The 27,710-nt window shown below is 41.8% G+C and overlaps 1 protein-coding gene and 1 pseudogene across 5 annotated transcripts; both read left to right on the top strand.

The window, feature by feature from the left end:
• Positions 1 to 566: 566 nt before the first annotated feature.
• LOC136790899 (nuclear pore complex protein Nup153-like) lies at positions 567 to 26,667 on the top strand. Of its 5 annotated transcripts, none has more exons than XM_066997707.1 (15): positions 567 to 4,721; positions 7,252 to 7,465; positions 9,594 to 9,842; positions 11,046 to 11,185; positions 11,268 to 11,393; positions 13,576 to 13,686; positions 13,824 to 13,862; positions 13,962 to 14,015; positions 16,818 to 16,976; positions 18,079 to 18,131; positions 20,809 to 20,935; positions 22,556 to 23,029; positions 24,271 to 24,363; positions 24,599 to 24,689; positions 25,030 to 26,667. In XM_066997707.1, exons 1-15 carry the CDS (start codon positions 4,482 to 4,484, stop codon positions 25,173 to 25,175), a joined length of 2,316 nt encoding a protein of 771 aa, XP_066853808.1. In that variant the 5' UTR covers positions 567 to 4,481; the 3' UTR covers positions 25,176 to 26,667. The 5 variants fall into 5 exon arrangements, with proteins under 5 accessions (XP_066853808.1, XP_066853809.1, XP_066853811.1 ...); XM_066997708.1 differs by having other exon boundaries at positions 24,602 to 24,689; XM_066997710.1 differs by lacking the exon at positions 24,599 to 24,689.
• LOC136790880 (nuclear pore complex protein Nup153 pseudogene) lies at positions 26,239 to 27,703 on the top strand (annotated as a pseudogene).
• The last annotated feature ends 7 nt before the right edge of the window (positions 27,704 to 27,710 follow it).

Consider the following 27,710-nt stretch of genomic DNA (forward strand, 5'->3'; position numbering starts at 1 on the left):
AACTTGCTGGTTTTCCCTCCTTGCTGGCAAGGAGAAAAATAGTCCACCAGGAACAACAAAAAAATCCTAGTAACAGCTCCTTAAGTTATACCCTCTGCTACCCTCTCTGATTGCTCTGGTCTTCCTTCATTCGTGGTAATGAAGTTTTTAAAGCTCTGGTAGAAGGATGACAGCACTCAAGTCAAAGGAGATGAGAGCAATGAGGAAAGCTTTGCTTTAAGCTAGAGCAGTCTTGCGAGTTGCTGCCTTTATGCTGTTCTTATCTTGAAGGGTACAGAGTCTTTTCCAGTCATAGGGACTCCATAACCCTATGAGTATGGAGAAATAGTTGCTAATTAACAGTGTGTATAATAAGTAAGTGAGGCTGGAAACAAAAGAATATTCCTCCAAGAAAAAAAAGGAAGCAGAAATTACTGTACTTAATAGCTGGGGAAGCTGTTAAAGCTAGTTGACACAGTTCTGGTACTGCCGTGTGTGTTTTGGGGGCAACATAAACCATAATTGCTGTGATGGCAGGTAAGAATCCAATTCTTTTTTATGGCTTAGTGTAGTCAGTGAAAGCAGTGGTCCTAAGCTGCATGCTGTTCTTAAATGTAATGCAAATTCTCTTTTGTGACTCCTCAGTACTTCCAGGTTACTTGTAGCTGATCACCAGCAACTGCTTCTGTTAGCTATTAGCTGTTGGGTTTTTGCTAGGAATACTTTCAGTCCTGAATTGAAATGATGACATCCTGAAACAGAAGAGGCTCTTGGAGTATTGTAGGAAGCACATTCTTCCTGGTTCTAGTGCAGGTGTAGACGTAGGAGGAGACAGAAGGCAAAGAACCTCACATAGGTGGAGGGGGTGAGGTGGCATCACAGTTAGAGCTGTTGCAGTTAACTCTTCCCAAAGCATGAAAGCAACGTGGCTGGGAACAGGGATTTGTTGGGTTGCTTCTTTGTGTGAGCCAGGGAGTCTTTTGAGGGGCAGATTAATAAGAATATGACACAAGGTAGAGGTGGAATAGATGAAGCAAAGAATCTGGGTGGGAAAAGGGTTGCTTGTACGTGTCTATGGAATTGTTTCAGGGGACTGAGCTGGGGCAAATTCAAGATAATAGATGCAGCCTCCTTGAATTTGGATGGCAGTGCTGAAGCTTCAAAACCTTACAAGGTTTGATGCCACTTCAATTGTAGTGCATAGCTGTGGTACTTGAGCTCAGAAGTGCAAACTGCACAGGATTTTTTTATCTATTTTCTTCAACGTGAGCAGCAAAACATCTTCCAGGAATGTGCCTGGGTGCTACGCTGCTTTGACACGGCTTGCTTTGCATCACCAAACACAGTAGTTAGGTTGCATCGAGTACTTTGTGGAAACATTCATTGTGTTGTCACCCAGAAATGGGATGCTACAGATGTGTGTTGGCCCGGCAGTATCAGTGCTGGTTTTTGGCCTTTGAGAGGTTGGTCCATAACATGTGACCTGTGTAACGAGAGGCCCACATAGATTGGTGACTTCATTAAGTCTGATGCTGTGGTGGTGTGTGACCCAAGGCCCTGAACGTCAGAAAATCAGGCTGTGGCCACCTATTTTATGCAGACTTTGCCTATTAACAAGGTCTCTACACTGTACGTTAGAGACGTGCGCCTCCTTTTCCGGACTAGATAGCGAAAATACCAGTTTTGTAGTTCAGTGAATGAGATTGGTTGGGCTGTTTGTTCTCCAGAGCTGAAAAATGTTGGGAGTGTATTCTCTTGGAGTCCACAGAAATGAAAATGATGAGAGGAAGAGAACGTTGGTTGCAGCCCGCGTGCTGCTGTTATAAAGTAGTTCTCTGATGTCTTTTTCCCTCTGCTGAGACTTATCAGCCTATCGTCCTTTCCTGTTAGGAGCGCATACCTGGCTTGGGATGGTGTGCGCAGGGCAGATTCTTTACCGTAAGAGCACAGTGAATGCCAGACTTCTTCCTGTACTGCCGTGTTAACCGTGAGTCACAAATTCAGGAAGCAGTGATTGCATCGGAACTGCTAGAATGCTTTGCGGAGTCTTTTTACTGGGTAAACTTCACAGCTGCAGTTACAACTTCCAGCCTGTGTTAGCTGAACACATCGTACTGGTGCCCGCCATCAGTTTGACAAAGATGGGATTGCAGTAGGAACTTGCTTTCTTCCTTCTTTTTAATTAAACAAGTCTTTGAAGCAACTTTTCCAACACCGCCATACTTCACTTCTTCCAGTTATTTTCTGTTTTACTTAGCTGAAATGTTTTTTTTTCTTCCAAGCTTGAGGAAGTTTTCTACAAGAATGTCCCGTAATGATTTCATAAACTCTTTTCGTTGTACCTAGCTGCAACAGAGAGTGGGGGGAAGATTGATCAAATGGTGATGATCGCTGTCATTCTGCTGGACACGCAGATACTTGCCTTTCGTTTTGGCTCATTTCTAATACCAATTAACTTCAGTGCCTCGCGTTAATAGACACCGTTTGACTGCATCGGCAAATGTTTCTGAGTCGTGAGTGTCATTAAAGGCCTGTCACCCTATGGAAATCCTTCTAAATAAGAAAAATGGAATTCAAATAAATAAATAAAGCAGCGTTTGAACTTATGAGCAAACCTAGCGTAGCTGCCTTTGACGCTGATCTGGAGGAGAAAAATCACGTTATCACACTACTATGGTTGCCTTAATAGGTTTGGTGTACATGAGGGAGGGAAGTATTATGTGATGTTTGCCTAGCTATTACATGGCCGATGCAGGAGGGGTTTTAGTCAGTTCCCTGAGCACGTATTGTTGCAGAAGTCGGTGATTTCACTGCCCAATGTCTGTTATTAAGGGCACGATTCATGTCCCGTTATCGTTTTTATTCTTTATTTATGTGTTTATTTTCTGGGGCGGCGATCTGTCACGATGCCCATCGTTCCCCTGCCGTGGGGTAGAATTTAGCGTGACGACTGCCTCCCGGACCAACGGGGCCACGAATCCGGCCTAAAACACTGCTTGTGCGTTGGTTGTCGGCGTGGGGGCTGTTGGTTGTCGGTGCGGGGGTATCGGTTGTCGGTGCGGGGCTTTTCTGACGAGCACTGTGGGCTCGGGGCGCCGTCCCACGCCCGGCGCGGTGCTGCGGCACACCAGCGGTCGGCGCCACGGCGCGGGGAGGCTCTGGAGGTGACTCCTAGCCCCGTGCTTACGGTGGCCGGGCCGGGGTTCATTATGGCGGCCGGGTCCTGAGGGCGGGAGCGGGAGGGCGGCGGGACCGGGACGGGACCGGGGCGGGGCGAGGAACGGGAGCGGCAGCGGGAGGGGGGGGCGCGCGTTCCCGTGAGGGGAGGGGGCGCGCGAGGGAGGGAGGGGGAGGGTGTGAGAAACACTCCGTAGCCAATAACTTGGGCTCAGGCGAGGAGCTCGGCGAAGCAGGAATTTATTCGCGATCGCAGTGGCGGGCGTCCCGTCCGTGCGAGGACTACCGCACACCAAATTTCCCTGGTGTATTGCCAAGCACTTCCCCGTGCAAGGGCTTACCATACACCACATTTCCCGAGACTCTTCCTTTCTCTCCCTTATCTCACGCTTCGTCCGTCTCCGGCCGCGCCCCTCGCGGAGCTGCGGAACCGCGGATCAGGACTCCACACTCGCTCCGTACAAAAGTACGTCTCAATCACACGGCACACAGAGTCTCACCCGACCCCCAAGGCAATACTTCCTATTTCTTACCTTGGTCTGTGCACAGAGTTACCGGATCAATTCTCAAAGCCGGAGTGCCTGCCTTCTTCCCTTCCCCACTCCTTCACGGATCCTGCCTCTTTCATCAGTCTCGGGCCCTCTGTCAGCTCTCCGCAGAACCGCCGCCGTCGATGCACAGGACCGCTGAAATCAGCGGGGCATGCCTTCCTGCTGCTGCGGCGGTGGGGCTCCCCAGTAGGCGACTGGCTCCCGGACGAGCCCCCAAATTGTGAGAAACACTCCGTAGCCAATAACTTGGGCTCAGGCGAGGAGCTCAGCGAAGCAGGAATTTATTCGCGATCGCAGTGGCGGGCGTCCCACGAGCAGGAGCGCCCCTGCTGGTTCCAAAACCCAGTTTATATACTTTTTGATGACGGGACCCTCCCCTGTTTCCCCGCTGAGGGGGTGATCCAGGCTCACAATCTGTCTGATGCTTCCCAGACAATGCATGGCCTTCAGTTGCCGGCCTGTTAAATTTCGAATTTCTTTCGACTTTTTTACTGGTTGAAGCGGTAATGGTTCTTCACTTACCTGACTTGACTCAACACCGTGATTTTCCCCGAATTGTTCTACGGAGTCTGGTTGTCTGCATTTTACAAGGTCGCCTGCTAAGCGTTCTTATCGCTGCAAGCACACCTCGATACCCCATTCCTTACCTTTAAACAACGTAACTCTGCAAAAACAACATTTTTATTCCCACGAGGGGCAGGGCAGGCCCCGCGGCGCGTGGCGGCGGGGGGCGGGGGGGCCCCGTGACGGCACCGAACGCGGGGGGGGGGCGGTATGGCCTCGGGCGGCGCGACCGGTAGCGGCGCGACCGGCAGCGGCATGGCCGGCGGTGGCAGGGCCGGTGGCGGCGGGGCGCCGGGCGGCAGCCCAGGAGCCCGATCAGGAGGAGGAGGAGCAGGAGGAGGAGGAGGAGGAGGAGGAGGAGGAGGAGGAGGAGGAGCGGCCGGCGGCAAGGTGAAGAGGCGGCGCCACCGTTTGGGCGCCGCGAAGCCCCCCTGTGCCAGGAGCAAGCGGGTGAGGAGCGGCCCCCCCACAGCGGGCCCTTCCCCCTCAGCCCACCAGTTACCCCCTTACTTACCCCCTTACCTTACCCGCCCCTTTATCCCCTTAGTTACCCCCTACCCACCTCCTTACCCCCTTAGTTACCCCCTCGACCGCTTAGTTACCCCCTTAGTTACCCCCTCAACGGCTTAGTTACCCCCTTAGTTACCCCCTCAACCGCTTAGTTACCCCCTTAGTTACCCCCTCAGCCCCTTCCTAACCCCCTCAGTTACCCCCTCAGCCCCTTACTTACCCCCTTAACCCCCTCAGCCCCTTCCTAACCCCCTCAGTTACCCCCTCAGCCCCTTACTTACCCCCTTACCCCTCTACCCAGCCCATTACCCCCCTCCTCCCCCTCCCCTTCACCCCCAGCCCGCTGCCCTCAGGACCCCCAGTGCCACCCCCAGGGCTTTCCCCGCTCCCTGCACCCCTCCTCAGCCCATCATCAATTCTCTGAACGTTACCTGCCAGGCTTTGCTTCTCGTTTGTGCTGTAGGGTACAGCAGGTTGACGGTGAAAGCGGTCCGTCAATTCGGGGTGTGAAAATCCCCGTGCTGGAGGGGGGACGCGCCGAGATCCCTCCCAGCAGCTCTTTGCTAAGAAATGTCAGGACGCCCAGAGAGATGCTCTGGAGATGCCCTCTGCACATGTTTGTTCAGCCAAAACCTCTCCGCTATTAAATGAGCAACGTAGCTGAGGGGATTGATTATCATATGCAAAACCAAGGGAGCGCTACGCATGGATAGCTGCTCATTTAGGTTTTTATCACTTGCAGAAATGCCAAGTCCCTTATACCACATATTGACAATCAATCTTGTCCATCTAAAGCTGGCCTGGAAGGGCAATGCAAACATTCCCCACGCTTACAGAGCAACCGTTGAAACCTCTGGCTTGAACAGTGCATTAATGTTGAAAGTGCCATAGCTTGCGTGTGCCGACACTGTGTAGCTAACTGATAAACCTTACACGTGGATTGAAAATAATCAGTGGAGATGGTTTTCTAACTTTTCCATTGTCTGTTATCTCTGCGTGTTTTCCAGTAGGTTTATTTAAAGAGTGTGCCAGAGCAAACACGTGCGTGGGGATATCTGGGGGATTCTGCACAGAGAATGGCTGCTGCACATCCAGCGCAGATCAAATTAACAGTAACTTATCGGGGAAGAGTTTTAATGATTTGATAAATAGACAAACTGATAGGTGTTACATGTGTGCATTTATTATAGCAGTTAGCTTTGTAACCAGACGAATCGTGCAAATGTTCATAACGTAAAAGGACGAGCTTTGAGCAGATAGCTTGCTTAGAGCATTTGTCAATTAATTTCAGTTTATTTTCAATATCATGTCCACTCTGCAGAAGGTTCTGTGGCTTAATGTTAATTGTCTCTCAGTGATGCAGTTGGGGAGGCACGAAAGCGACCGATGCGATTTTGTGAGGTTATACCTCTGGTTCTGATCCCTACCCCGCTGTTTTTCTCATCCTTCCCCCTACAACTTTAGTCGATAAGTCGATTCTTAGAAATACTTAAATAGATGTGTTTTGTGTGCTTGTGATCATAATTACAGCCCACCAAACCCTCTGTCTCTTACCATTAAGCTCTGAAGGTGCCTGGGCACTGTAGGCAGTATAGTTAGCAGCTTCAAAGTTCCTGGGAACTAGTCCTGGATCTAATTTACCTTTTTTTTTTCCCCCTGCCTGCAGGAGGGATGATTAGCAGGATGCCTAGCTCATGATTGTCAGCTTTCTGGATATTAATTTTTATTATTAATTTTTATTATTAATTATATTCATTTATATTAATTTATCTTTTATTTAACCGTAGTTCCTGGGGCTTTCGGTCAGGTGGGAATTCTCCGATCGTACCCGATGTATGCCGCAGAGTCAGTCTTCTACAAAATACAGCAACAGCTTTAGAAGGCTCTTGCAAGAGGAGGTGCTGGTGCTATAGCTATAGCTGTGTTTCTTCCAGGACATCTTCTGGGTTAGCCTGACTGTTGAGAGCAGAACTGGTTTTTGTGCGTATAGTCACTGCAATTCAGCATTACTAAAATTGAAAATATTTAGATTCACTGATTTTAATGGGTAGTATGGTCCTGACTGTCGCAGTAGATAATTGCTGAACTTCTGGTTTAGTTGGTTTTCACGGGAGGGTGCGAAGAGGAAGAGTCCTGGAACAAGTCTGTAGGTCAGGAGCTGTTCAGGCGTAGAGTTTCCTGATAGCCTTGCAGATTGACGACCTGCTGGTGAATTTTGGCAGAGGTTTCAAAACTTTGAACCTTGCCAAGGTCACTTGGAAGTGCAGACAGTGATAGGTAGTTGTAAATCAATCTTAGGTGAATTTTAGGTTTACCAGAAGTGTAGCGATCCTATGCCAGGGATCAACCTCGTCGTCGTCTTCTGAATATTTGCTGTATAATATCTGTCTTCAAGGTCCGTGGAAGGTGGTATCGCAGCATATGCTGTTGACTGCGTTTCTGTAATTAAACAAGTGTTTTTTCTTTCAAGCAGGGAATAATTAGCAGAATGACAGAAACTGTGAAAAATATTGTACCGGCCTGGCTGCAGAAGTATTTCAATAAGCGTGAGGAGGAGTGTGTAGACAGAAATGAATCTGCAAACCAGGAGGAGACTCCGGTAAACTATCACCACGATTATTCAGATGAAGATACCATAATCGATGAGAGATTCACGCCTGAACCAGCAGGAATTAGTAGACGAGGTATGTGAAAAATCATTTGGAATTCTGGCCATCTGTATTTATTCACAGATTTCTAGTTTTGAATCTGAATTTCAAAAGGAAATTGGAATGAGGGTTTTGACAGAATGAAAAAAAAAAAAAACAAAAAAAGTCAAAACAACTGTTTGTGAAACCGTCTTAGCTTTAAACTGTATACACAGTTACGAAGCATACATCTTATGCTCTTGGAAGGCATCAGTTAACTTTAGGTACTCTATTAGCCAGGTGCTAAATGCTGAAAATAAGTCATTTGCAAGTGTGCTGGGTTGCATTTTCCATCTTTTAAAAGATATGGAATGAAAATCTGTCTAATTGCCTAAGGCAATTAAAAAAATTAATTTGTTTTGCAGTCTTCGAAACAAAAGACTAGATGCTAGAATGGCAGAGGAAAATTCCGTCTCGTGTCCCGACTTTGTTTGTTTTGTTTTGTTTTTTTTTTGTTTTGGGCTTTGATCAATTTAGTAAAGTTCCTCGTTAACTTGATGGTGAACTGGGGAACTTGTGCACGGATGTGGTTTATGAGATTATTATCCTTAAAATATTCAATAACTTTAAGGTCTACGCGGGGGGAGGGGGTGTCTTTGAAAAGGTATTTGGACCGTTGGCAACGAGGTTTGCAACTCCTTTACCTCATGAAAGATTAATTTGTCTTATATCCAGTGCCTCTCACTGTTCCTGTAGTCCTGTTGTATAAATTTGCATCTATTCTTATTTGAGTTTCTCTTAAATTAGCTGTTTTGGGGAAGTCAGCTTTTAATAAGTGAAGAAGTTTTGTCTGAGCGTGCGTAGGTAACCATAGATAATGTGGAAAGTCAGTTGCTTCTGTTGTTGGCAGAATCAAAAAATAAGGAGGAAATATCTTTGCCTCCAATCTCATCTAATTGTAAACAAGGAGATTGATGGCTTTCTGTGTAGCTGTAGCTTGGGAATGAGTTTGGAGAAAAGAATAGAGAAGGTCTTCGTGACTGAGGAACACATGTTGGCTTTCCTATGTAACTGCGTGAAAGGAGCTTTCAGTAAGAACAGCTGCACTGCAAGCTTGCTAACTCCAGGAGATCAGGAGCAGGTGGACACCCTGGAACCTTTTGCAGCTTATGTTGCTGTCCGTGGGTGTTGCTTACTATGCTTAAGAATAAGATTTTTTTTTTAATTATTACTACATTTTGAAACCAATGTGTTTCTTCAGTTCTGAGGTATCAGTGTGCTGGAGCCTATATTGGGTGGCCTTCCGCCTGAAGAACTTTCTGTATCTCAAACGGTGCTGTCCTAAAAATCTGCTCATGGTTTGGAGAGCTAATTAGTGGTACTGCAGTGGTTATGAAGATTGAACTAACTAGTTTAAGCTTCAGTTCAAGTATCAAGAGGATAGTGGCTCAAAGTCATTTGAATTGCCCAGATTCCTGGGAGAGACAGTAGGCTTTCATCAGGCAAAATACCCATGAATAGTTCCATTCATTTAGCAAGATAGACTTCAAGGCCACCTATTCCAGGCCACTGGCATTGTTTGCAGACCCTTTGCTTCAAGAGGGAAAAATGCTCATCTGGTTACTTGGGTCAACATCCTTGTCCCTTGGGTCAAAATCCCAATAGTTAATGGGTAGGAGATGATGTTTTGCCTCTAACGTGAGCTGATATGGAAGAACTTGGGAAAAAAGTACTGCAAACGTTCATTTTCATGTTGTGTATTCAGATTAATGTAACCTTTGTTCCAATATTATGGAAGCTGCAGTGTTATCTGTAATTTACCGTGTAATCTCAAATTTTGTAAAGCTTATTGCAAGCTGTACATGGGAGAAGGAGTATATATGTTTGATTTAGTGAACGGCCAAGTCAGCGTTAGAGCATTTGAGCACGGGGTCAGAATGTGGTGTTGTAAATCCTCATAGTTAACTACTTCTGGATGCAACATTAATACTGTGTATCGCAAGCAGTGTTGTTGTTGTAGCCAGACAGTTAGATGCAACCGTATCTGGGTGAGGAAGAAGTTAAATTTGGCTTCTCTCTTTTTGCGCTTAGAACTTGGCAATAGCATGGCTGTCGATAGGAAACAGGTTTTGGCTTCTGTGAGCTTGTCTATAGCAAAGCTAATTATCTCCCTGTTCTTGTCTAGAACCATCCACAAGTAGATCAGCACTGAACTTCCCAGTTGTGTTAACAAGGCCCTCTCTTCATCGGAGCCGTCTGAATTATACCATGCTGGATTCTCCTGTCCCACCTTGTCAGCCCTCGACATCTTCTGTATTTGGCATTGGCAGTCCTAGGCTGTCCTTCATAAAAGAAATAGAAGATTCTACCTCTCAACAAGACGATGATAACATCTCAACAACCAGTGATTCCTCCTCTAGAGCATCTGATGAAGGTGATTTTTGTGTTCTCTGTTTAATTGACTTTTTTTTTAATGTGAAGTACCTTGCGTTCTTTAATATTCCACATCACCTTAGTAAATAAAATAGGTGAATGTCAACTTTGGATGCGAGAATTAAATTGAATTTTTAGTGTTTTAGAAGTATATAATCCTATCACCTTTTTAATAGAAGCGTGCTTTGGAATACGTTTATGATACCCTGATGTTAGAAAGAGTCAATGCTGAAATATACACATTCAGCTAGGTTATATGTAAATTTTGAACTGGGACGGTAGGAAATCAGGCTGACTTGCCGTAGCTTGACAACTAGGCTGATTGTCTAGAAGGAAGAGTGACTCAGAATATCTAACAGACAGCTGGTTAAATGTGAATAAGTGCAGGTGACAAATAGGAACACGAGATGTTTTCCTGTGTTTCAGCAAGAGAAGATAAAGAAACTACTCTGACATAAGCTATAGGCTGTTTTTTGACCTTTCTTGGTAGAAGGCTTCAGCTGTCAATACTTTCATGTCTTTTGCCAAATTCATTGAGGAAAGCACACCATTTTAAAATAAAAAATAAGCATCGTGTCGATGTAGGTTGGTACGTAGGTCTTCTCGCTGAAAGGGCGAACAGCAGGTTTGCAGCTTTTTCTAGTCCCCCATATAGACAGGGACTGACGTGTGCTCAGCAGGTTTTGCAGAGAACTTTTGTACAGCTGAGAGTAGAGTTGCTGGGCTTTAGCAATATAACCTGAGTGCACTAGAACTTTCTGGTGTGTCTTCGTAAAACATACATGGGCAGAAGATCGTTAACTCTTAGAGCAGCCTTTGGGGAATCTTCCAGGTTTAAAACCTGTGCGATTATGATCTGTGCTGGCCTCCAGCCTTTTACCAACACAGAAAAAAGCTTTGTCCGTACAAATGCACTGATGTTTATGCGGTCCTCTTTTATCTTAGCCTGAAGGAAAAAAATATCTGCATTGGAAGCACAGTATTAACTTGGTAAGATTGGTGAAAACTACTTGCAGCTCTGTGAACAGTTTTCAAGTTTGTAGGTGATACTTGGTTTTCAGTCTGTACGTGAAGTTGATCTATTTAAAGAAGCTGAAGTCATGCTTATTTTTCTGTATTGAAGAACTTGAATTAGTGTGATCTTTATTGTTAAAGTTCTGTACGTACGAGAGGCATTTACATCTAGCATACGTCATTTTGGCAGATGTTGCAGTTTTAAAAAATACTTCATCGTCACTGCTCTGGCCCACAGAAGCTGAAAGAACTCATTCCCTCTCGCAGCATTCTGCAGCTAGCTCTAAGAAACCTGCATTCAGTTTATTTGTTTTTGGAGGACTGTGTCCTGTAAGTACTGCACAGTATTTCTTTTAATCAGTTTGAATGTGTACCTGTTTTTCTATCCACTTCTCATACTGTGTTTCCGTAGGTACGTGGAAGCACGTCTGTTTTTAAGCAAAACCAGCTTGGGTTTTCTCCATTTTACCCCGGAAAGACGGCCTATGCCGGTGGTGCAGCTGTAAGATCAAGGCAGCCAAAGACGGAACCTTATCAGGTATGAGAAAAGTAGTGTAGTGGGAAATAGTGATGGAAATAAAAAAAGCAGCACTGCCAAAGGAGCTTTGAGCAGGGAGCTGAATATGTGGTAACAGTTGCTCTTCTGCCCTCTTGGTCTACAAAAATAGACGTCTGAGATTGATTTCTGTTTAAATTCTTTAATGACAGTTTTTACCACAGGTAATACTTGTCAGAAAGAACAAGAATGACAGTTTGGGCTAGTTGTTGGTAGTTGGGGTTTCCTCTGTTGTTAGGTCTTTCAAAAAATTCCATTTAAGTGCCATTGTCTGCCTCTGACTACATTACGTTAAAATAACTTGATGCAAAAAAGCCAATGACAGCATAACTTTGAAAACTTGTGTTTATGGTAGCAAAAGCTACAGTAGTCAAACCTGGCTAATATTTATCTGTGGATCTTCTTTTCCAAGCATGCCTACATTCATGCTATGGATATGTTGTATAAACCTGCAGTCTTTGAAAATATCTAAAATCAACTTTGCTGATCCTTTGTTCTTCTGGTACACAGAGGCATGCAGGACTAAATGCAGTCCCAAGATAAGCAGTAACATGCTTTCTGTTTTGAACGATTCATATAGTTCTTGGAGAGAGTTATTTGCCCCCAAGAGTTCTTGGAAATAGCAAATAAAAACTGCTGACAACTCTGATTAGCTAGAGCTGAATCGAAAAGGAAAGTCAAATCAGGTTTGGTAGGAATATATTTAAATGAAAGTGACTTTTATCGATAAATCAAAAGGAATTTGAAGAAAATGAAAACGCGGGTTTGCTGGCTCTGTTCTGACAGTCCATTTGTGCAACGGAAAAAGGGCAGTACAAGTACCTCACTTACGGGAAACCTTGAAACCTTGTGGTGCAAAGCTGGGAACCCTCTTTGGTCGGCTATTTTTGTTTTTTACAATATTACTGCATTATGGTAAAAAGAGGAACCAAAATACTAGGCTTTTAAAGGAGAGAGTAGCTTGCTTCTTGCTGCTTGCTGTGAATGACAGCAAGGTACTAGAGAGTCCAGCGAAGGGCCACCAAGAAGATCAAGGGACTGGGAGCACCTCTCCTCTGAGGAGAGGCAGGGACTGCTGGGCCTGTTTAGCATGGAGGAGATGAGGTTCAGGGGGGATCTTATTGGTGTATATAAATACCTGAATGGATGGTGCAAAGAGCATAGAGAGCCATTGTGTTTTCAGCGGTGCCCAGTGCCAGGTCAAGAGGCAACAGGCACAAACTGAAACGTGAGGCTCTGTCTGAGCATCAGGAAATGCTTTTGCACTGTGCGGGTGATGGAGCCCTGGCACGGGTTGCCCGGAGAGGCTGTGGAGTCTCCCTCTTTGGAGGTCTTCAAGAGCTGACTTGACATGGTCCTGGGCAACCTGCTCGGGGTGGCCCTGCTTGAGCGGGGGGGTAGACCAGGCGATCTCTAGAGGTCACTTCCAACCTTAACCATTCTGTGGTTCTGTGAGTCTCACTTGTGTTTTTACATGCTGCGTGGTCTGCTTCCTGTCTTCACATCGTGTGATAAGCACAGTGTGGTTATATGAGGGGTTTAACCTGGGAAGAAAAAAAGTCACACCAAAGGAAGTTTTCGACTGATATTTGAAGTTGGGTGGTGCAAATAAACAGTTTACTTTTTCAGTGTAATGTTTAGATCTGTTACAGTTTAAATCAGATCTTTATCTTTTAAGACAAAGATTTGCAGCCAACTTTAATCTTGGGGGAAGGGAGGAAGCAAGAGAGAAGTAAAACTAGTTCCTGGTTATGATTGTATACACTGATTTTAAGATGGTACACTTAGACCATCGTGAAACTCTGAGGTCTGTGTTGTTACTGAAAATGCTTTCTGTACCACAAGCCTTTTCTTGAGTTCTGTTTCCCTGATTACTGCTTCGGAGGCCTTAGCAGTCCTAGCATCATCCGTCTTGACCTTTTACAAGTACGGAGTTCTTTTATTGCTCGTGCAACAAGCACGTGCAAGATGCACTGAGGCCCAAGGTAAACTTCATTAAACTCCGAATGTATTCTCTTCTTTATGGCTTAAACTCCCAGTGACTGCATTTTTCTCTGTCATCAGAATATATTGATTGTATCATCAGTGTAGCCTTGGGACGTAAAATACATGCCTCTTTAGCTCAGAATTGACCATTGTAACACTTAAAATGCTAATTTTTCAGGCACAAAAGAGAGCGAAAGCTGGACAAGAAACTGTGTGGTCCCACGCTACCTTAAGTACCTCAGCACGGCGCATCTTGGAGGCAATGGAGAAGCTGTCAAGCCCTTTGTTGGTAAATAGCACTTCTTTTAATCTGTTTTTGCTTCATGTGTTTATAAAACTTAGTAAATGTGCCATCAAAGCATAAAGATAAAATTATTCTTCCTTACGTTGTGGCCGGTTTAATTTATTGCGCTGTTTTTTCAACAGGATGCTAAAAGAATGGCATCTGTTTTGCTGCTGTGTTGTGTAAGTTGACCATGAACCCCCACATTTTTGTTGCAGGGAACCCTCTCTCTCAGGAGAAAAAAATTGCCCTCTAATAGTTATGCTTTGTTTTTTCCTCAGCCTCCGGACATAGATAAACTGGATATTACTGACTTCCAGTCCAAACGAAGAAAGGTAAGAACCAATAATGTCTTAAGCTGAGGTAGATAACTTTTTCAATGCTTTATCACTATTAGAAAAATTTTCTCAAACCTCAGTGACAACATAGACATCAAATCAAGTTAATATTGGCATGTATCCACAGTAGATGATGGGCTGTGAAGATTACTCAGGTTAAGAATTATGTTATCTTTGTAAGTTGAGAGCAACAACTCTAGAACACACCAAGTCGTTTTATCTTGTCCCCCAACTTGGGGTGAAGCTGCATATTAAAATTCCTGTTGAGGCAAGTTTTCTCTTGAAGAAATGATCACAAATAGAAAAATACTGATTGAGTGGTCATATAGACTTTGTACAGACTTCCGTGTTCATTCGGGCACAGAAAACTAGTTTTTGTGCTTTTTATCACCATTCAAAGTAAAGAGGAGGAAAATTGTTAATTTCCGACGCTATAAATCTTACGCTCCTAAATTCCTATTTGGAGGTAGCACAGAACTGGTGAGAATGCTGTGGTAAAGCATGATTTCCTTTCATTTTGTTTAAAAAATGAAAACTAGTCATCTTTTTTTGATGACTTTAGTTAGGGGTATCATTAAATTGCAAAACTGTACCAGGCAGAATAGCTCTTGGTGTATTAAATGCCTAACTGGGGGAATTAATATTTTTCATTTTTACCTTTAAAACCAGCGATGAACCATCGTTGGAGTCTGATAAATTTTCCATAAAATTAAATGGGCATCTCTTTCTGCGAAAACATCTGTGTTTCCAGTATCAGTCTGAGTGTACAAATGACCACTTGTTAAGTGTATGGGCTTCTTAGGCTGGAAATCAAAGTGGACAGTAATACTGGTTGCTTATTGCTTTTAACTCTTTCAATCTCTGTATTGTTTAGCCAGCACAATCTCCATTTGGTAAAGTTCTAAAATGAATGTAGCAGCAACTGCTTAGTTTTTAGGGGGGTAGAGGTTTTTTTTTTTCTTTTTCTTTTCCGACGCTATAAATCTTACGCTCCTAAATTCCTATTTGGAGGTAGCACAGAACTGGTGATAATGCTGTGGTAAAGCATGATTTCCTTTCATTTTCTTTAAAAAATGAAAACTAGTCATCTTTTTTTGATGACTTTAGTTAGGGGTATCCTTGGGCTTATTAAATTACAAAACCCTTAGATGACCACTTGAAGATCAGGTGACTGAAGGAAATAACAAGATGTGCAAACTTTTCATCTTCTGTTCTAATGAGCAAAGGGACAGTGTCTCAAGAAGTTTCTGTGCTAATTCCTTGATTGGATGGATGTATAATTAAGTTTACAATCACTTCAGAGTTTACAAACATCTCAGATTTCCTGGACCATCTTTTCACCATCTGCCAAATTACAAGGGCATGGAGAAGTGAAGTATATCATAAATATTATCCAAATAACTAAAACCAAATCTGGTGTGAATTCTCAGTTATATTATAGCAATACACCTGTGATAAGGCATTAAGAAAGATCTGCCAGATTTGCAACAGAGAGCCTGAAATTGTCAGCCACTAAATGAATGTTGCACGCAGCTGTCAGTGGGTGAAAGGAGATAGATTGTCTATTCATAATACTAGAATTCATAATGGTGGCGGGAGAAGGGTAGCCCGTGATGAGAAGCAATTATTTGCTGAGGAGACGATCGTGTGTTTTCCTGCTAAAGTGAACATGCGGTTGACGGAACACTTGTGCACTCAGGCTAAACTTCTGCAGTGGGTAGCAGTGATGTGGTATTTTTCTTATTTCAAGGAGCTGTACCAGGCAGAATAGCTCTTGGTGTATTGAATGCCTAACTGGGGGAATTAATATTTTTCTTTTTTACCTTTAAAACCAGCAATGAACCATCGTTCACTCGAAGTAGATTTGTGAACTTACATAAAACATGTCTTATTCAAGGTTTCAAACTGAATGTAATATTTTTTAGAAAGATGTATTTTTATATACTTTAGAGAGAGTGTGAATTCTATTACTAAGAGCTGGGAGATACTGTGAAATTAAAGCTGCAGCGTAAACAAAAATTTCCTGTTGGTATTGATTTGAACAATAGCATGCTTCCTAAGACTGTATTTTCTGATCCTTAAGACCGCAGGCGGAGCCATCGGTAAATCTTGTAGCCTTTAGGGTTTGTTTTCTGTCTGACAGTTCAGTTAAGTCAGTTTTGCAGAACACGCAGTGGTCTGTGTTAAAAATTAACTCTGGTCTGTGAAAATGCTTTGAAAAGGGAAGTCAAACCCACTACGTGAAGTGCATCTAATGCACATGTAAAGCATTGGATCATATTTTAATGAATGAGATTATTGTAAGACTGACAAGTTGGTTTTTTTGAGTGTGTTCTATTGTTTGTGTAACTTTGAAGAGGGAAAATGTAGGGGATGTGAAGCCCAGAAGCCTGTATAATTAGTTGCTTAACACTTCGAATGTTAAATTAATGAATTAAGCTACTGAAAAAAAAAAATCACAGTGTGGGCAGAGGAAAAGATAGGAGCATATTCTAGGAACATGGGTTATTTTAATTATGGTAGCATGAATTATTTTGTCTATGAAGCTAACTGCCAAATTTTGAAATGGAATTCAGTCAGACTTTGGCTACTTATATATAGCTTTATGGATTTCGTTACTGGTTTTCTGGTGATTTCCCTCTACAAGTTGAACGGTCTTCAGAATTTTCAAATCGTATTCACTGAGTGCCAAGACCGATGGGGGGAGGTTTATAGTTCTGTAATTTGTTTTCATCAATAAATATTGGAATTAATTTGGGTGGACGTAAGGATAAATTGATTGCTGTTTCCCTTTCAAAGCTGGAATCCCAGAATGCATTCCAGCCTCCACCTGTTAAGAGACTTGTGACACCAACGGTAAACCGTCAACCGATGCGTTATACGCGGTATTCTGAACCATCACCGACTTCAACTACTCAGTCCAGCAAAATTTGCCAGAGAGTAGACACAAAGTTCCAAGTGAGTACATTTTTGAGTCCTTATGTGCCTGTTTTTTTTTTCCAGTCTTGGAATGTTTCTCAAACCAATTGTTATCCTATCTTTGCAAAAAGTACTGATAGTATGTTTGAGGCGAGCTTTAAGGCAGTGGGAACCATTGTGAAATAGATTGAGCTTTTATGGATTTAATTCTGTTTTTGGAACACTCAGTGTCTTGTGGTTGTTTTCACGATGTCATGATGTGCTATTGAGTCATCCTGTTCTCAGTGAAAGAATATTAAAAGACAGAAATGTTTTCCTTTTATATTCTCATGTACACAAAGCTGTCACTGATGAAACATGCTCGTGTTCTGTGTAAACTATTCCAGGTGAGCTATGTGCTCCAAGTGAGAGTTCTGACAATGTGCTGAGTTATCGGTTTTGATTGCTTTGGAGTAGATGGAGTCTAATAAATTTTCCATAAAATTAAATGGGCATCTCTTTCTGCGAAAACATCTGTGTTTCCAGTATCAGTCTGAGTGTACAAATGACCACGTGTTAAGTGTATGGGCTTCTTAGGCTGGAAATCAAAGTGGACAGTAATACTGGTTGCTTATTGCTTTTAACTCTTTCAATCTCTGTATTGTTTAGCCAGCACAATCTCCATTTGGTAAAGTTCTAAAATGAATGTAGCAGCAACTGCTTAGTTTTTAGGGGGGTAGAGGTTTTTTTTTTCCTTGTTTGTTCATAAATGACAGAAAACAGAAAAGTATGTCCCTTTTACGGGGTTGGTAAACACAAGTTTTGATGAAAACTCTCCCCCCCACACACACAATTTTTGTCATTTTGTTTAAAATAATTACTTTCTTTGTTAGAGGATTTGACAAATTTGATTTAGTGTTCTATCAGTTTGTCCTCAATGCTGAGTGAAGCAGTGTGCTTACTTTAGCCCCAAAATTTAACTGAACTGTACCCACAATGCTGAATTAGGGAACAACGTTAAGTAGGTGAGGTGTATTCAGTGCTATAAAATTAAAAATAAATAAATAAAATAAAAACCACAAAAAACCACATGAAGTGGTTGTTGGTACTTTGTGTATTCTGTACATATTCAGCTAAGTCTTGAACTAAACTTAACTTGCAGGGGATGAGAGAGAAGACTTTGCCTGCAGAACAGCGAGCAGAACCATCTGAAAGGTATGACATCTATTAATTTAAAACTTACTTGAAGGAAGAAAGACATCTCCTTTTTCAGTACAGTCTGCACCTGAAAGGTGGTGACAGTTCTCAGTAAAAGGAATGGGAAATCCAATGAAAATTTTGTATTTTGAGGGAGCTGCAAAGTCTGGATTGTGTTTGAAGATCAATATAACTTTGAGAAAATTGTTGTTTTTATGAACGGAAGGAAGATGAGCAAGAATAAAAGTACTGATACACCACTTTTTATCCCAAGTTTATCTTCTGAGTAGGATACGAAGATGGGAAATGAGGCACGTTTTCTGTATCCACAGAAAGGATCTTTGCTATTGGAGGCCTAATTTTTTCCTTCTACAGGAAATATGGCTCATTTTGTAGTTTAACTAAATCTGTAGCGTTACAAATTTTGCTTTGACAGATATTTCATGGTTTATAACTCAGTTTACTTATAACAAAATAATTTGTCCCTCCTAATGTTCCCTAGGGGAAAAGCTATTAGTTTTAGCTATTTAATTGCTTGCAGTTTGAAAGCTCTGTCCTAATGGGATGATTCTTTCTGAAGTATTCTTTAGAAGGTGAAGTAGGGGAAGTGAGTTACAGTTCAGGAGGATGTTTATTGATGTGTTTTTTTCTTTATTTTTTAAGCAAAAACATGGAGGAAGATTTATGATTTATTATTCTTTTTTTTAATACTCCTTTCATGATGAAGTTAATTGTCTGCTTTGAGTTCACATGAAGACCATGTGTTCTTTAGAATCATTTGAGGCCAAATGCTAACTCATCTCTAAAATAAAAAAAATCCAGCAGAATTAATTGAATTTCTTCTTGAGGAGACTGCTTTGTGTTATACTGCTTTCTTGGTTTAGGTCAAATGAGTTATCCTCCAGATAATATTGATGGCTCTTCCTTCTGGGCAAATGGTGTTTTGGGTAATAATGCTTGAGTTAAGAGACTTTGCACTCGGTTTTTAGGGGGTCGCTCTTTTCAAAGAACAGTAGCAGGGAATTTTGTTGACTCTATGCTCATCTGCCAAGCAATTCTTATGTGACCATGGGCATTCTTTGGCTTGCAGAAAGAACTCAACACTTTGTTTTGGCATCTAAAAGTTGGACTTCACAACAACCACCTTTTTAGGGGTGGAAGCGACTGGCTTTAAGGTTCTGGTACAGGTGCAATCAGGTGCTGGGTTGTAATTATGTTTTTTTCAAACTGTTCTAAATTGTCTCTGTTAGAACTCCTTTCTACTTCTCCATTTAGGAAGGAGATAGAGCAAACTCATACTGCTTTTGATTTCGTTCACAAAGTTTATTGCAGTGCCCTACCTTTTGTTTGTAGAGTAGGTAGTGGTGGTAGTGTTTTTTGTGATGCTGGTCTCTGTTGGGTGCCATGTTCTGGAGCAGGAGCACCACACTGATCTGCTGGCAAGAGTCCCTTTGGACAGTTGAGTTGGAATACTCAGTAAATCTCTGGCCCACCAATGCTATATATCTATGTGTGTGTGTGTGTGTGTATATATTTTAAACCTGAGTCCAATTGTAGATTAGACTTGCTTGAAGGCTGACAATTGTCTTTGCCCCCTTGAAGCTCACAGGTGTTAACAGAAAGAGGAATATGGGCTGTTATGGGCAAGCGATAGTTGTCTGAATGAAGATCTATTTTGATGTAAGACTTTTTTCAGAATTCTAATGGATTGACAGTTTGGATTAGAGAAAAGTCTGAGCATCTGCCTTAGGGATCTGTCTTCCTCTATGCAGTTACAGTGCTAAGCAGGCTGTTGTCAAGTATTTGACAAGTTTAGACCAGTTCTCCTCCTCAGTATTGTGGGAGTTTGACCTGGTGTCTTCCAGTGCGATCTAATGCACTTCTGTACTGACTGACTGATTGGCTGCAAGATAAGCTTTGATGTCACGGTTTTTCCAGGCATACTTCATTTTCTTGCCATAGTACTTTTGTTAGAGTTATTCCCTATTCCACTTCTGGTTTGGGTTATTTTTTCCCCATTTGCTCTTGGATTAGGATATCTTTCTGGTTTTGAGCTAGGCTTTTTTAAGTACCAGAAAAACGCCTTTGTATGCCTTACAAAAGGGATCTGTATTCATGTCTGAAAAGACTTCTGGAATGTTGGCATACCCAAACACCTCTGCTGTTCCTGCTGATGGCCACATGAAAGCCAGAGCTGCTTCTGAAGCTTAGGCCATATTACCTTGCCACACAAGTCTAAGGCGTCCCTATTCTATCAGAGCTGTTGGCAGTGTTTCCCATGTGTATGTGTGCATATGTGCACTCTTTCTGTATTTTTGTGAGCTGTTCTTTTATATCCCTGCAAAAGATACACGTGCATCGCAGAATCAGAGAACCAGTCCTATTTAAAGGAAGCACTGGAAAATAACAATCTAAATCAGCTCTTCTATTTCAGGTCTTCTGGCTTAGTCATTGTTCCCGTGTGAACGGTGCACTTATGTATGTCCTTTTCATTGCTGCTGTTAATAAAGTTTTTCCTATTTAGAACATCAAGTATTTACCAGCGTTTAGCAACTTGTGAGACAGCTTTAGTTTTTTTCTGATCAGCAGGTTTCAATTCTAGGACTAATAACAGCTCTAATATCTTGAAAAAAAAATTTGGCTGGTAATTTTTTTTTCTCTTGTTTCCCCCAACTTCTGTACTGTCGTGTGCTAGCAATGTGACCAGCTACAAATTCAGTACTGCTGCGTCCAATGGTCTGTCTTCAGGAGTGAGTAGCGGAGGTGGCAAAATGAGAAGGGAAAGAGGAATACACTATTTATCAAGAGCTGTACAAGAACAGGTAAGTGACTCTTAAATTAATTGCTGTCACTGAGCTTACTGAAGTAACTAGCTAAGTGTGTCAGTTTTATTGCATCATAGTAAATTATAACAATACCGCTTTATTTTTGCATTGTTTTTGTTTTCTTGTGGGTTTCAGAGCAGGCTCCAATTGATTTCCTGTGTTTGAATACCTGAACTTTGCTTATGTAATTTTGAAATTTTTAATTCTCTTACCTTGGAGATTCTTCAAACTATAACATTTCTCGTTAGCAATTGAATGAATGAGTCCTAAGAAGAGAAGTTTTGGTGAAGGTTTGTATAGTTTTTCTACAGGAATGATACTTGAAACGAGTGCCAAGTATAAAAAGAAAAAAAAAGCTTAATTTTTGGTTTCATATTTAAGTCATACAGAAAGATACAGGCCAAGAGTGTGAAAAAGAGTAGTAGAAGAGAGCATTCTGCATGTCTGCTAACGATGACTCAGTTTTTGATACTCACCAAACTCATTGTGAGAGAGTTTTTTTCTCATTTTAATAGGAAAAATCTATTCCATAAAACTATGACCATGAATATTCAGATTATTTTTTCTTTTATTGGATGTTATATAAGCTGCCTGTAAGTTAATTTAAGTATTTACGTTAACATTAAGTATTTAATTAATATTAAGTTAATATTAAGTATTTAAGTTAATTTAAGTTTCAAATCATTAAATGGGACTTCCAGATGATGCAATATAAAGAAATCATAAACACTGTTGTTTATTCCTGTAACGCAAATAAAATAATGGTCCAAATATCAAAAGTTCCATAAACTTTTCAAATCAAAACTGTGAAACAGATGTAAGCTACAGGATGCACTGAATATCAGTAGTACCAACTTACATCCCTTCCTAGTCATTTCTAAGTAGATCATGATAGTACTGTACAAATTTTGGTCAGATTTCCTATGCCATTTAAAACATAACTCATCCAATCTTAGTAATCAAATAAAGTAAGTGGCAGGGATGAAAATTGAAGTTGTTAAGAGGCTGTTTTCTGATTTTTATATTTGCATCCTGATACATGGTATAGACTGTATTTACCAGAACACAATCTTCAGTGCTGCTAGTCTGACTTTCTTTGGTGCTTTTTGTGTTTAGTTTGGTTGTTGAACCTACCTGCTTCTTTAAACATTACCTTTTTCCACGTTCACTGCTGTAGTGACTTTAGAAACTTTGGCAGCTATCCCGCCTAATTTTGCAAGAGGAACACTTTCTCACTTGTCTTGAGAGTGTACTCTTAATTGAAGCCATGCGAGGGTAGTTAGAAAGGATGATGCTTCTCCAGAGCTTTGATGACTAAAGTATAGAAAAGAAAGAAAAAAAATGTGATCTGTGCGTCTCTGTTCTGCACAGGTTTTGAGTTAACTTTCAGTGTTCTTGCTGTACAGTTGTTGAATAGAGTATAATGTGGAAGCAGGCCTGCCATAAATTAAAATGACGTGGTAGACAGAGGTGGGGAGATCGGGATTTCTTCTGGAAACTTGCTTTCTCTTAATTTGTATGGATTTTTGTTCTATTTAATTTTGTTAATAAATTGGGTGGGATGGGGTGAGAAAGTAGTATGTCTTGTATAAGAAAAATTAAAATTTGCAACTTTAGGAAGTGGAGGAACCAGTGCTACCGAACATACCCCTACCCATCAGTGCTGCATCGCTGCCTCAGTTCAATTCTAGTTTCATTGGTAGTAGCGCTGTCTCAGCGTCACCGAGCGCTGTTTCAACAGCAGCAATGAGCACGGCAACTCCAGCAGCTGCGACGGGCATGGCAAATCCATCAGAGGTGGAGGGCATGACAGATCCATCAGAGGTGGAGGGCATGAAAGATCCATCAGAGGTGGAGGACTTGACAGATCTATCAGAGGAGGAGGTGGAGGACATGATTTATACAACGGCGACGTCAGGCATAACGTGTTCAACAGTGCCCTCAGGCTTGACATGTCCAATAATGGCGGCGGGCATGCCATACCTGCTGATGACAAAGGACATATCAAGGTCAACAGCGGCAACGACAAGCGTGGCAAATTCAACGGAGGCGGCAGGCATGGCAGATGCAGCAGCGATGGCGGCGGGCAAGGTAAATCTTTATGCTATAAATAATGTTTACAATGAGTATACTGCTTTATTGCGAGTTGACTTTTTCTGTGGTGCTCATGAAACTAACAAATATTAGTTTCTACGCAGCTGAATGAATTGGGGTTGTATGCCAGTTTGGGGAAAAAGGCATAAATGTTTTGATTCTGCTTCTCTCAGTCTTAGAGCCTGCCAACTCCCATTTAACGTGATTGTATAACTGCTTCAAATGCTGTGGAAGTCTGCGGGGGAAGGGGGGTGTGGACTTTATGCCAAGTTATTTATAGTGGTTTTGGCAGGGGTAGAGTTAATTTTCTTCGTAGTAGATGATGCTGTGTTGCAGATTTGTGAGCAAAACAGTGTTGGTAAGGCACTGGTGTTTTAGCTGTTGCTGAGCAGTGCTTACACAGTGACAAGTCCTTTTCTGTGTCTCACGCTGCCCTGCCAGCGAGGAGGTCGGGGATGCACAAGAGGCTGGGAGGGCACTCAGCCAGGACAGCGGAGCCCAGAGGACCGAAGGGATATTCCACACCATTTAGCATCGTGCTCAGCAATAAATGCTGGGGGAAAGAAGGGGAAGGAGTGGGGAGTATGTACAGGGTTATGGCATTTGTCTTTCCAGGTAGCCATTACATGCGATGAGTCATTAATGCTACCTCAAATTTAACAACTTTACTTCTTTACTTCCAGTTCTTTTCCCTGTTCCATTTGGAGGGAGTGAGCGAGTGGCTGTGTGGTGCTTAGTTGCCTGCAATGGTTAAACCACAACTTTATTTAAGTTATTAAATTAGAGGTAACGTGGTCATATAAGCCTCACATAGAATGAGCCTAGGGTGCAATAATTGGCATATTATTGCAATAAAATAAACATTAATCTGTTCCAGAGTACTTGAAATATTTTTTGTACGGTTTGAAGTAGACAGCTGCTTTAACATGTTGAGGTGTTTGCTGAAGTTCTTGGAGTATCATTGGGCTGAGTTTGCCGTTCTTCAGCTTCCTGGCTTGCTTTTCCGTGCATTTAGACCTAAGTAGCATCTCCAGCTTTTCCTCTCAGTTTCTGGAATTTGGTTTTGAAGATATTGTCCTATACCCACTTGGAAACTTCCCTGTGTTTTATTATTACTTTTATCTGCAAAATAACTCAAACATCAGGTTTTTCGACGTCACTGCGGGACTTCTGTTGGGTAGTGAATTCAGGTAGTTGTTGCTCTTAAATATAAACCTTTAATTCTTTTGAAAATACAGATACAACCAACAAGTACTGTTAGCAGTCCTGAGTTTGCGTTTTCATCTCCAGTTGTGAAATCTACTGAGGCAGAAGTGCTACCTACGTCTTCTGTAAGTAAAATAATAAAGGAGCTTGACTTTTTTTCTTAGGCATTTAGTAGGCTGTTGCAGAACACTAAAGCAGAATCTGCCTTGATGGAGAAAAGTATGTAGGCTTCTGGCTTATAATTTGTCATTCAGCATGCGTGCTACAAATGTGAAGAGCAGCTTTCAGATTTGGTTTTGTGTGTGCATTCGATTGGAGTTCCTGTGGCTTGAGAATCTGAAAAACCTCTCTTGTTCATAGCAGATTGGGTTTACATTTAGTGTTCCCGTTGTAAAATCGGCAGAACTTTCTGGACCCAGTGGTACTCCAGTGACGCCCTTTCTTACCCTAGGTAACTGAAACTTTAGCACTTCAGATCTGAAGTGCTGATTTTCCTTTTTTTCTTTATTAAATCTTCAATCTGTCCTGTCTGCGCATGCTAGCAATTCCAGGCAGTGTTGGACTTCTGCAGTATTTTTCCAGTGACAGATCTGCTTTTATATTTTTTTTTTGTTTTGTTGCTTTTTGTTTTGCTTGTAATCATAAAGCATTGCAAAGTAAGTAGAATTTGTGAAGATTCTTATGTGAGAAGCATGAAAGCTGGAAATTCTTGTTTCTAACAAAAGTGAGTATAATCTGCTCTAACTAGGTCACATTGTGAAAGCTGTTTTTGTTTTCTTTTGTTTCAAAAGACACCACCACCTCAACCAACATCAACACACAGAAAGAGGAGGTCAAAGATTTTGCTGGTGGTCCCTTCACCACTGCCCACGTATTAAAGGAAGGAAGCGTCTTAGACGTTCTAAAAAATCCTGGAGAGATAATGAACTCCTTTTAAAAAGATGCTGCAAAAAATACGCTAGCATTTTTTATTAAAAAAAAAACCAACACACGACTTATGGTTAATAGAGTATCTGCTATAAATATGAATGTAGGAGAGCATTACATTAAGCGCTGCGTTTGTTAGGGTGCATCTGCCCCCTTCTATTCTAAGTGGTGTTTGTTGCTGGAAGTAAAACTGCAAGATGAAAAGCAGATGGGTTGCATCTCCTTTACGTGTTAGGATGTAATTGTAAATGAGGTACTAAGAGAATTAGCCAGATAATCGGTGTTTCATTTTAAGTAAATACAATTTGTGGAATTGAAAAGGAAATGTTTGTAAAACTCAACACTCCTGTCCCACCTTCAGCCCAGGTGAAGAAAGAATAGGAAAGAGCTTCAGTTCCAAATACATGGCGAAAGCTGCGAATCTTTGGGCCTTAGCTTACAATGGCTCCTGTGGATTAAAATTTAAACTGCAAACAGAAGTGGAGTGTTTTACGTTAAAAACCCTTTTCTGAATTTTGTTTTTAAGCAATTGCAATTGTTTTCAACAGTTTCATAAAGTGTGTCTGTGGAAAAGATATCTTTTAAGAAAAAGGGCTTTATTGAATTTGATCTTTTCCCAAAAGTCTTCTTCTAACTTACATACTTGTTAAGAAGGCAGCACATTTCTCTGTTGGAAAGAGCTAAGTGAGAGAAAATACATTGTGCATTTTGTTTAAGGAAAGACCTCTGAGTGAAGTGACATTCACTTTCTTTATCGGTTTAAAAGAAGCAGAATCTAAATCCACATTGTTCAAAGACTTCATTTTTGACTAAAAAAAACCCAACAAACAAACCACAAAACAACTATGTTCAAGGTAGATTTACAAGCAACTTGAGCTGCTGTTTAAGATGCATTTCCTTTAGTCTTTCTGTATTAGTAGCTTGTCTTTCCTGTTAAAATTGCCACCTTTTAAATAAGGAGTTGTCCTGTGTCCGATGCATTTTGAAAAAGATTATAGAAAATTAGACAGTTGTTCAATTGTCTTGAGTTTTTATTATTTAATTAATATTCAGCATCTGTGGGAAAATACCGCATGGATTGCTGCTCCGAGTACAAACTTCTGTACAGTTACTGGAGTAGATTTGAGTCATCTGCTACGGAAGGAGGAGCTTTAGAAATTTGATTCGATTGGGCATCGCGTCTTAATCAAATTGTATTATTTCCATTCCACGTTGGACTGTCAGATTTCAGTCAGCTACTGTCTGTTTGTACTTGTATCGACCAGTGAAAATGTTGATTTAAAGCTTGCTTGGAAACAAAGAGTTAAATGAAGCTTTAACGAAATGTTCTGTTGTGACCCAGTGCAGCAGATGAAATTTCATCCGTTTAGATAAGATTTCTGGGGACTTCCTGTTGCGCTCGGTCTGAATGTCTAGTTGTAACCATTGGCACCTGAGTTGAAATTTTTGCCCTCTAGTAAAGTCACTTAGTTACATGTAGTGAGGTGCTGCGCTAACAGGAAGACTTTTTTTTCTTGCTTCCTAGACTTTGGATTGTTGAAAACACGCTCTTCTACGTCTGCACAACCTACAACAAGCACAGTGGTTTATACTAGGCCTGCAATAACAACTTTTTCTGCAGGTAAAGAGACTTCTAAACAAGCATCGTACTGGCAATCTGATACATGTGACCCTTTTCTGCAAAACAAAGACATAAAGGACAAATGTGTAACTTGTCAAGCTACTAAAGCCTCAACAGTTGAGAGTATGAAACAGACAGTAAGTTCAAGTCAATGCGACACCTCAAAGCCAGCAGCGCCCCCAGCAGGGATGCTGGGCTTTGGAGACAAATTCAAAACAGTACCTGGAACGTGGGATTGTGATACATGTCTTGTCCAAAACAAACCGGAAGCTACAAAATGTATAGCATGTGAGACACCAAAACCTGGAACGGGAGTAATGCCTGCTCTGACATGACCAGTGGTCACAGACAGCTCGGTGACAGTGACATCCTCCTCGAGCAGCACTGACACAACAGCCACTCTGGGCTTTGGAGACAAATTTAAGAAGGCGAAAGGCTCTTGGGACTGTGGAATATGCCTTGTACCAAATAAGACGGAAGATAACAAATGTGTAGCCTGTCAGTCTGAGAAACCAGGTATGGTCCTTTTTTTCCTGTTGTTTCCATCCTAGCCTCTGTGAATCTTGTACAGAATAAAAGTACGTTGCATATATGGAATATTTTAAGCAACACGATTCCCAGGTACGGTTGATGGGTTAGCGGCTGTCTGCAGGATTGGTTTACAGGCACTTCAGAGGTCTCAGCCCAGGTTCCAGCCTGTCGCATAAATTGAACTGATTGTGAAATGTATTAGTACGGAGCTGGATCAATGCAGATACCCCCGGCTTTGCAGCTGGTGAGGGAAGATGGCTGAAGTGGGTGACTTAATTTAAAAACAACATAGTGATTTTTCACTGGCGAAAATGAGAACTCCATAGAAAGAGTTAAAAATGACTGCGTTTTTCTCTTTCAAAAAATAAGTAAAAAAAATTACAGAATGTGTCC

The sequence above is a fragment of the Anser cygnoides genome, chromosome 5 (assembly GCF_040182565.1).
Source record: "Anser cygnoides isolate HZ-2024a breed goose chromosome 5, Taihu_goose_T2T_genome, whole genome shotgun sequence".
Taxonomy (NCBI): domain Eukaryota; kingdom Metazoa; phylum Chordata; class Aves; order Anseriformes; family Anatidae; genus Anser; species Anser cygnoides.

Bases quoted from the DNA above. Each gene is read 5' to 3' on its own strand.
- LOC136790899 (XM_066997707.1), top strand. From the start codon at position 4,482: ATGGCCTCGGGCGGCGCGACCGGTAGCGGCGCGACCGGCAGCGGCATG. The intron at 4,722-7,251 runs GTGAGGAGCGGC...TTTTCTTTCAAG, and splicing joins CCTGTGCCAGGAGCAAGCGG to CAGGGAATAATTAGCAGAAT. The intron at 24,690-25,029 runs GTAACTGAAACT...TTGTTTCAAAAG, and splicing joins GACGCCCTTTCTTACCCTAG to ACACCACCACCTCAACCAAC.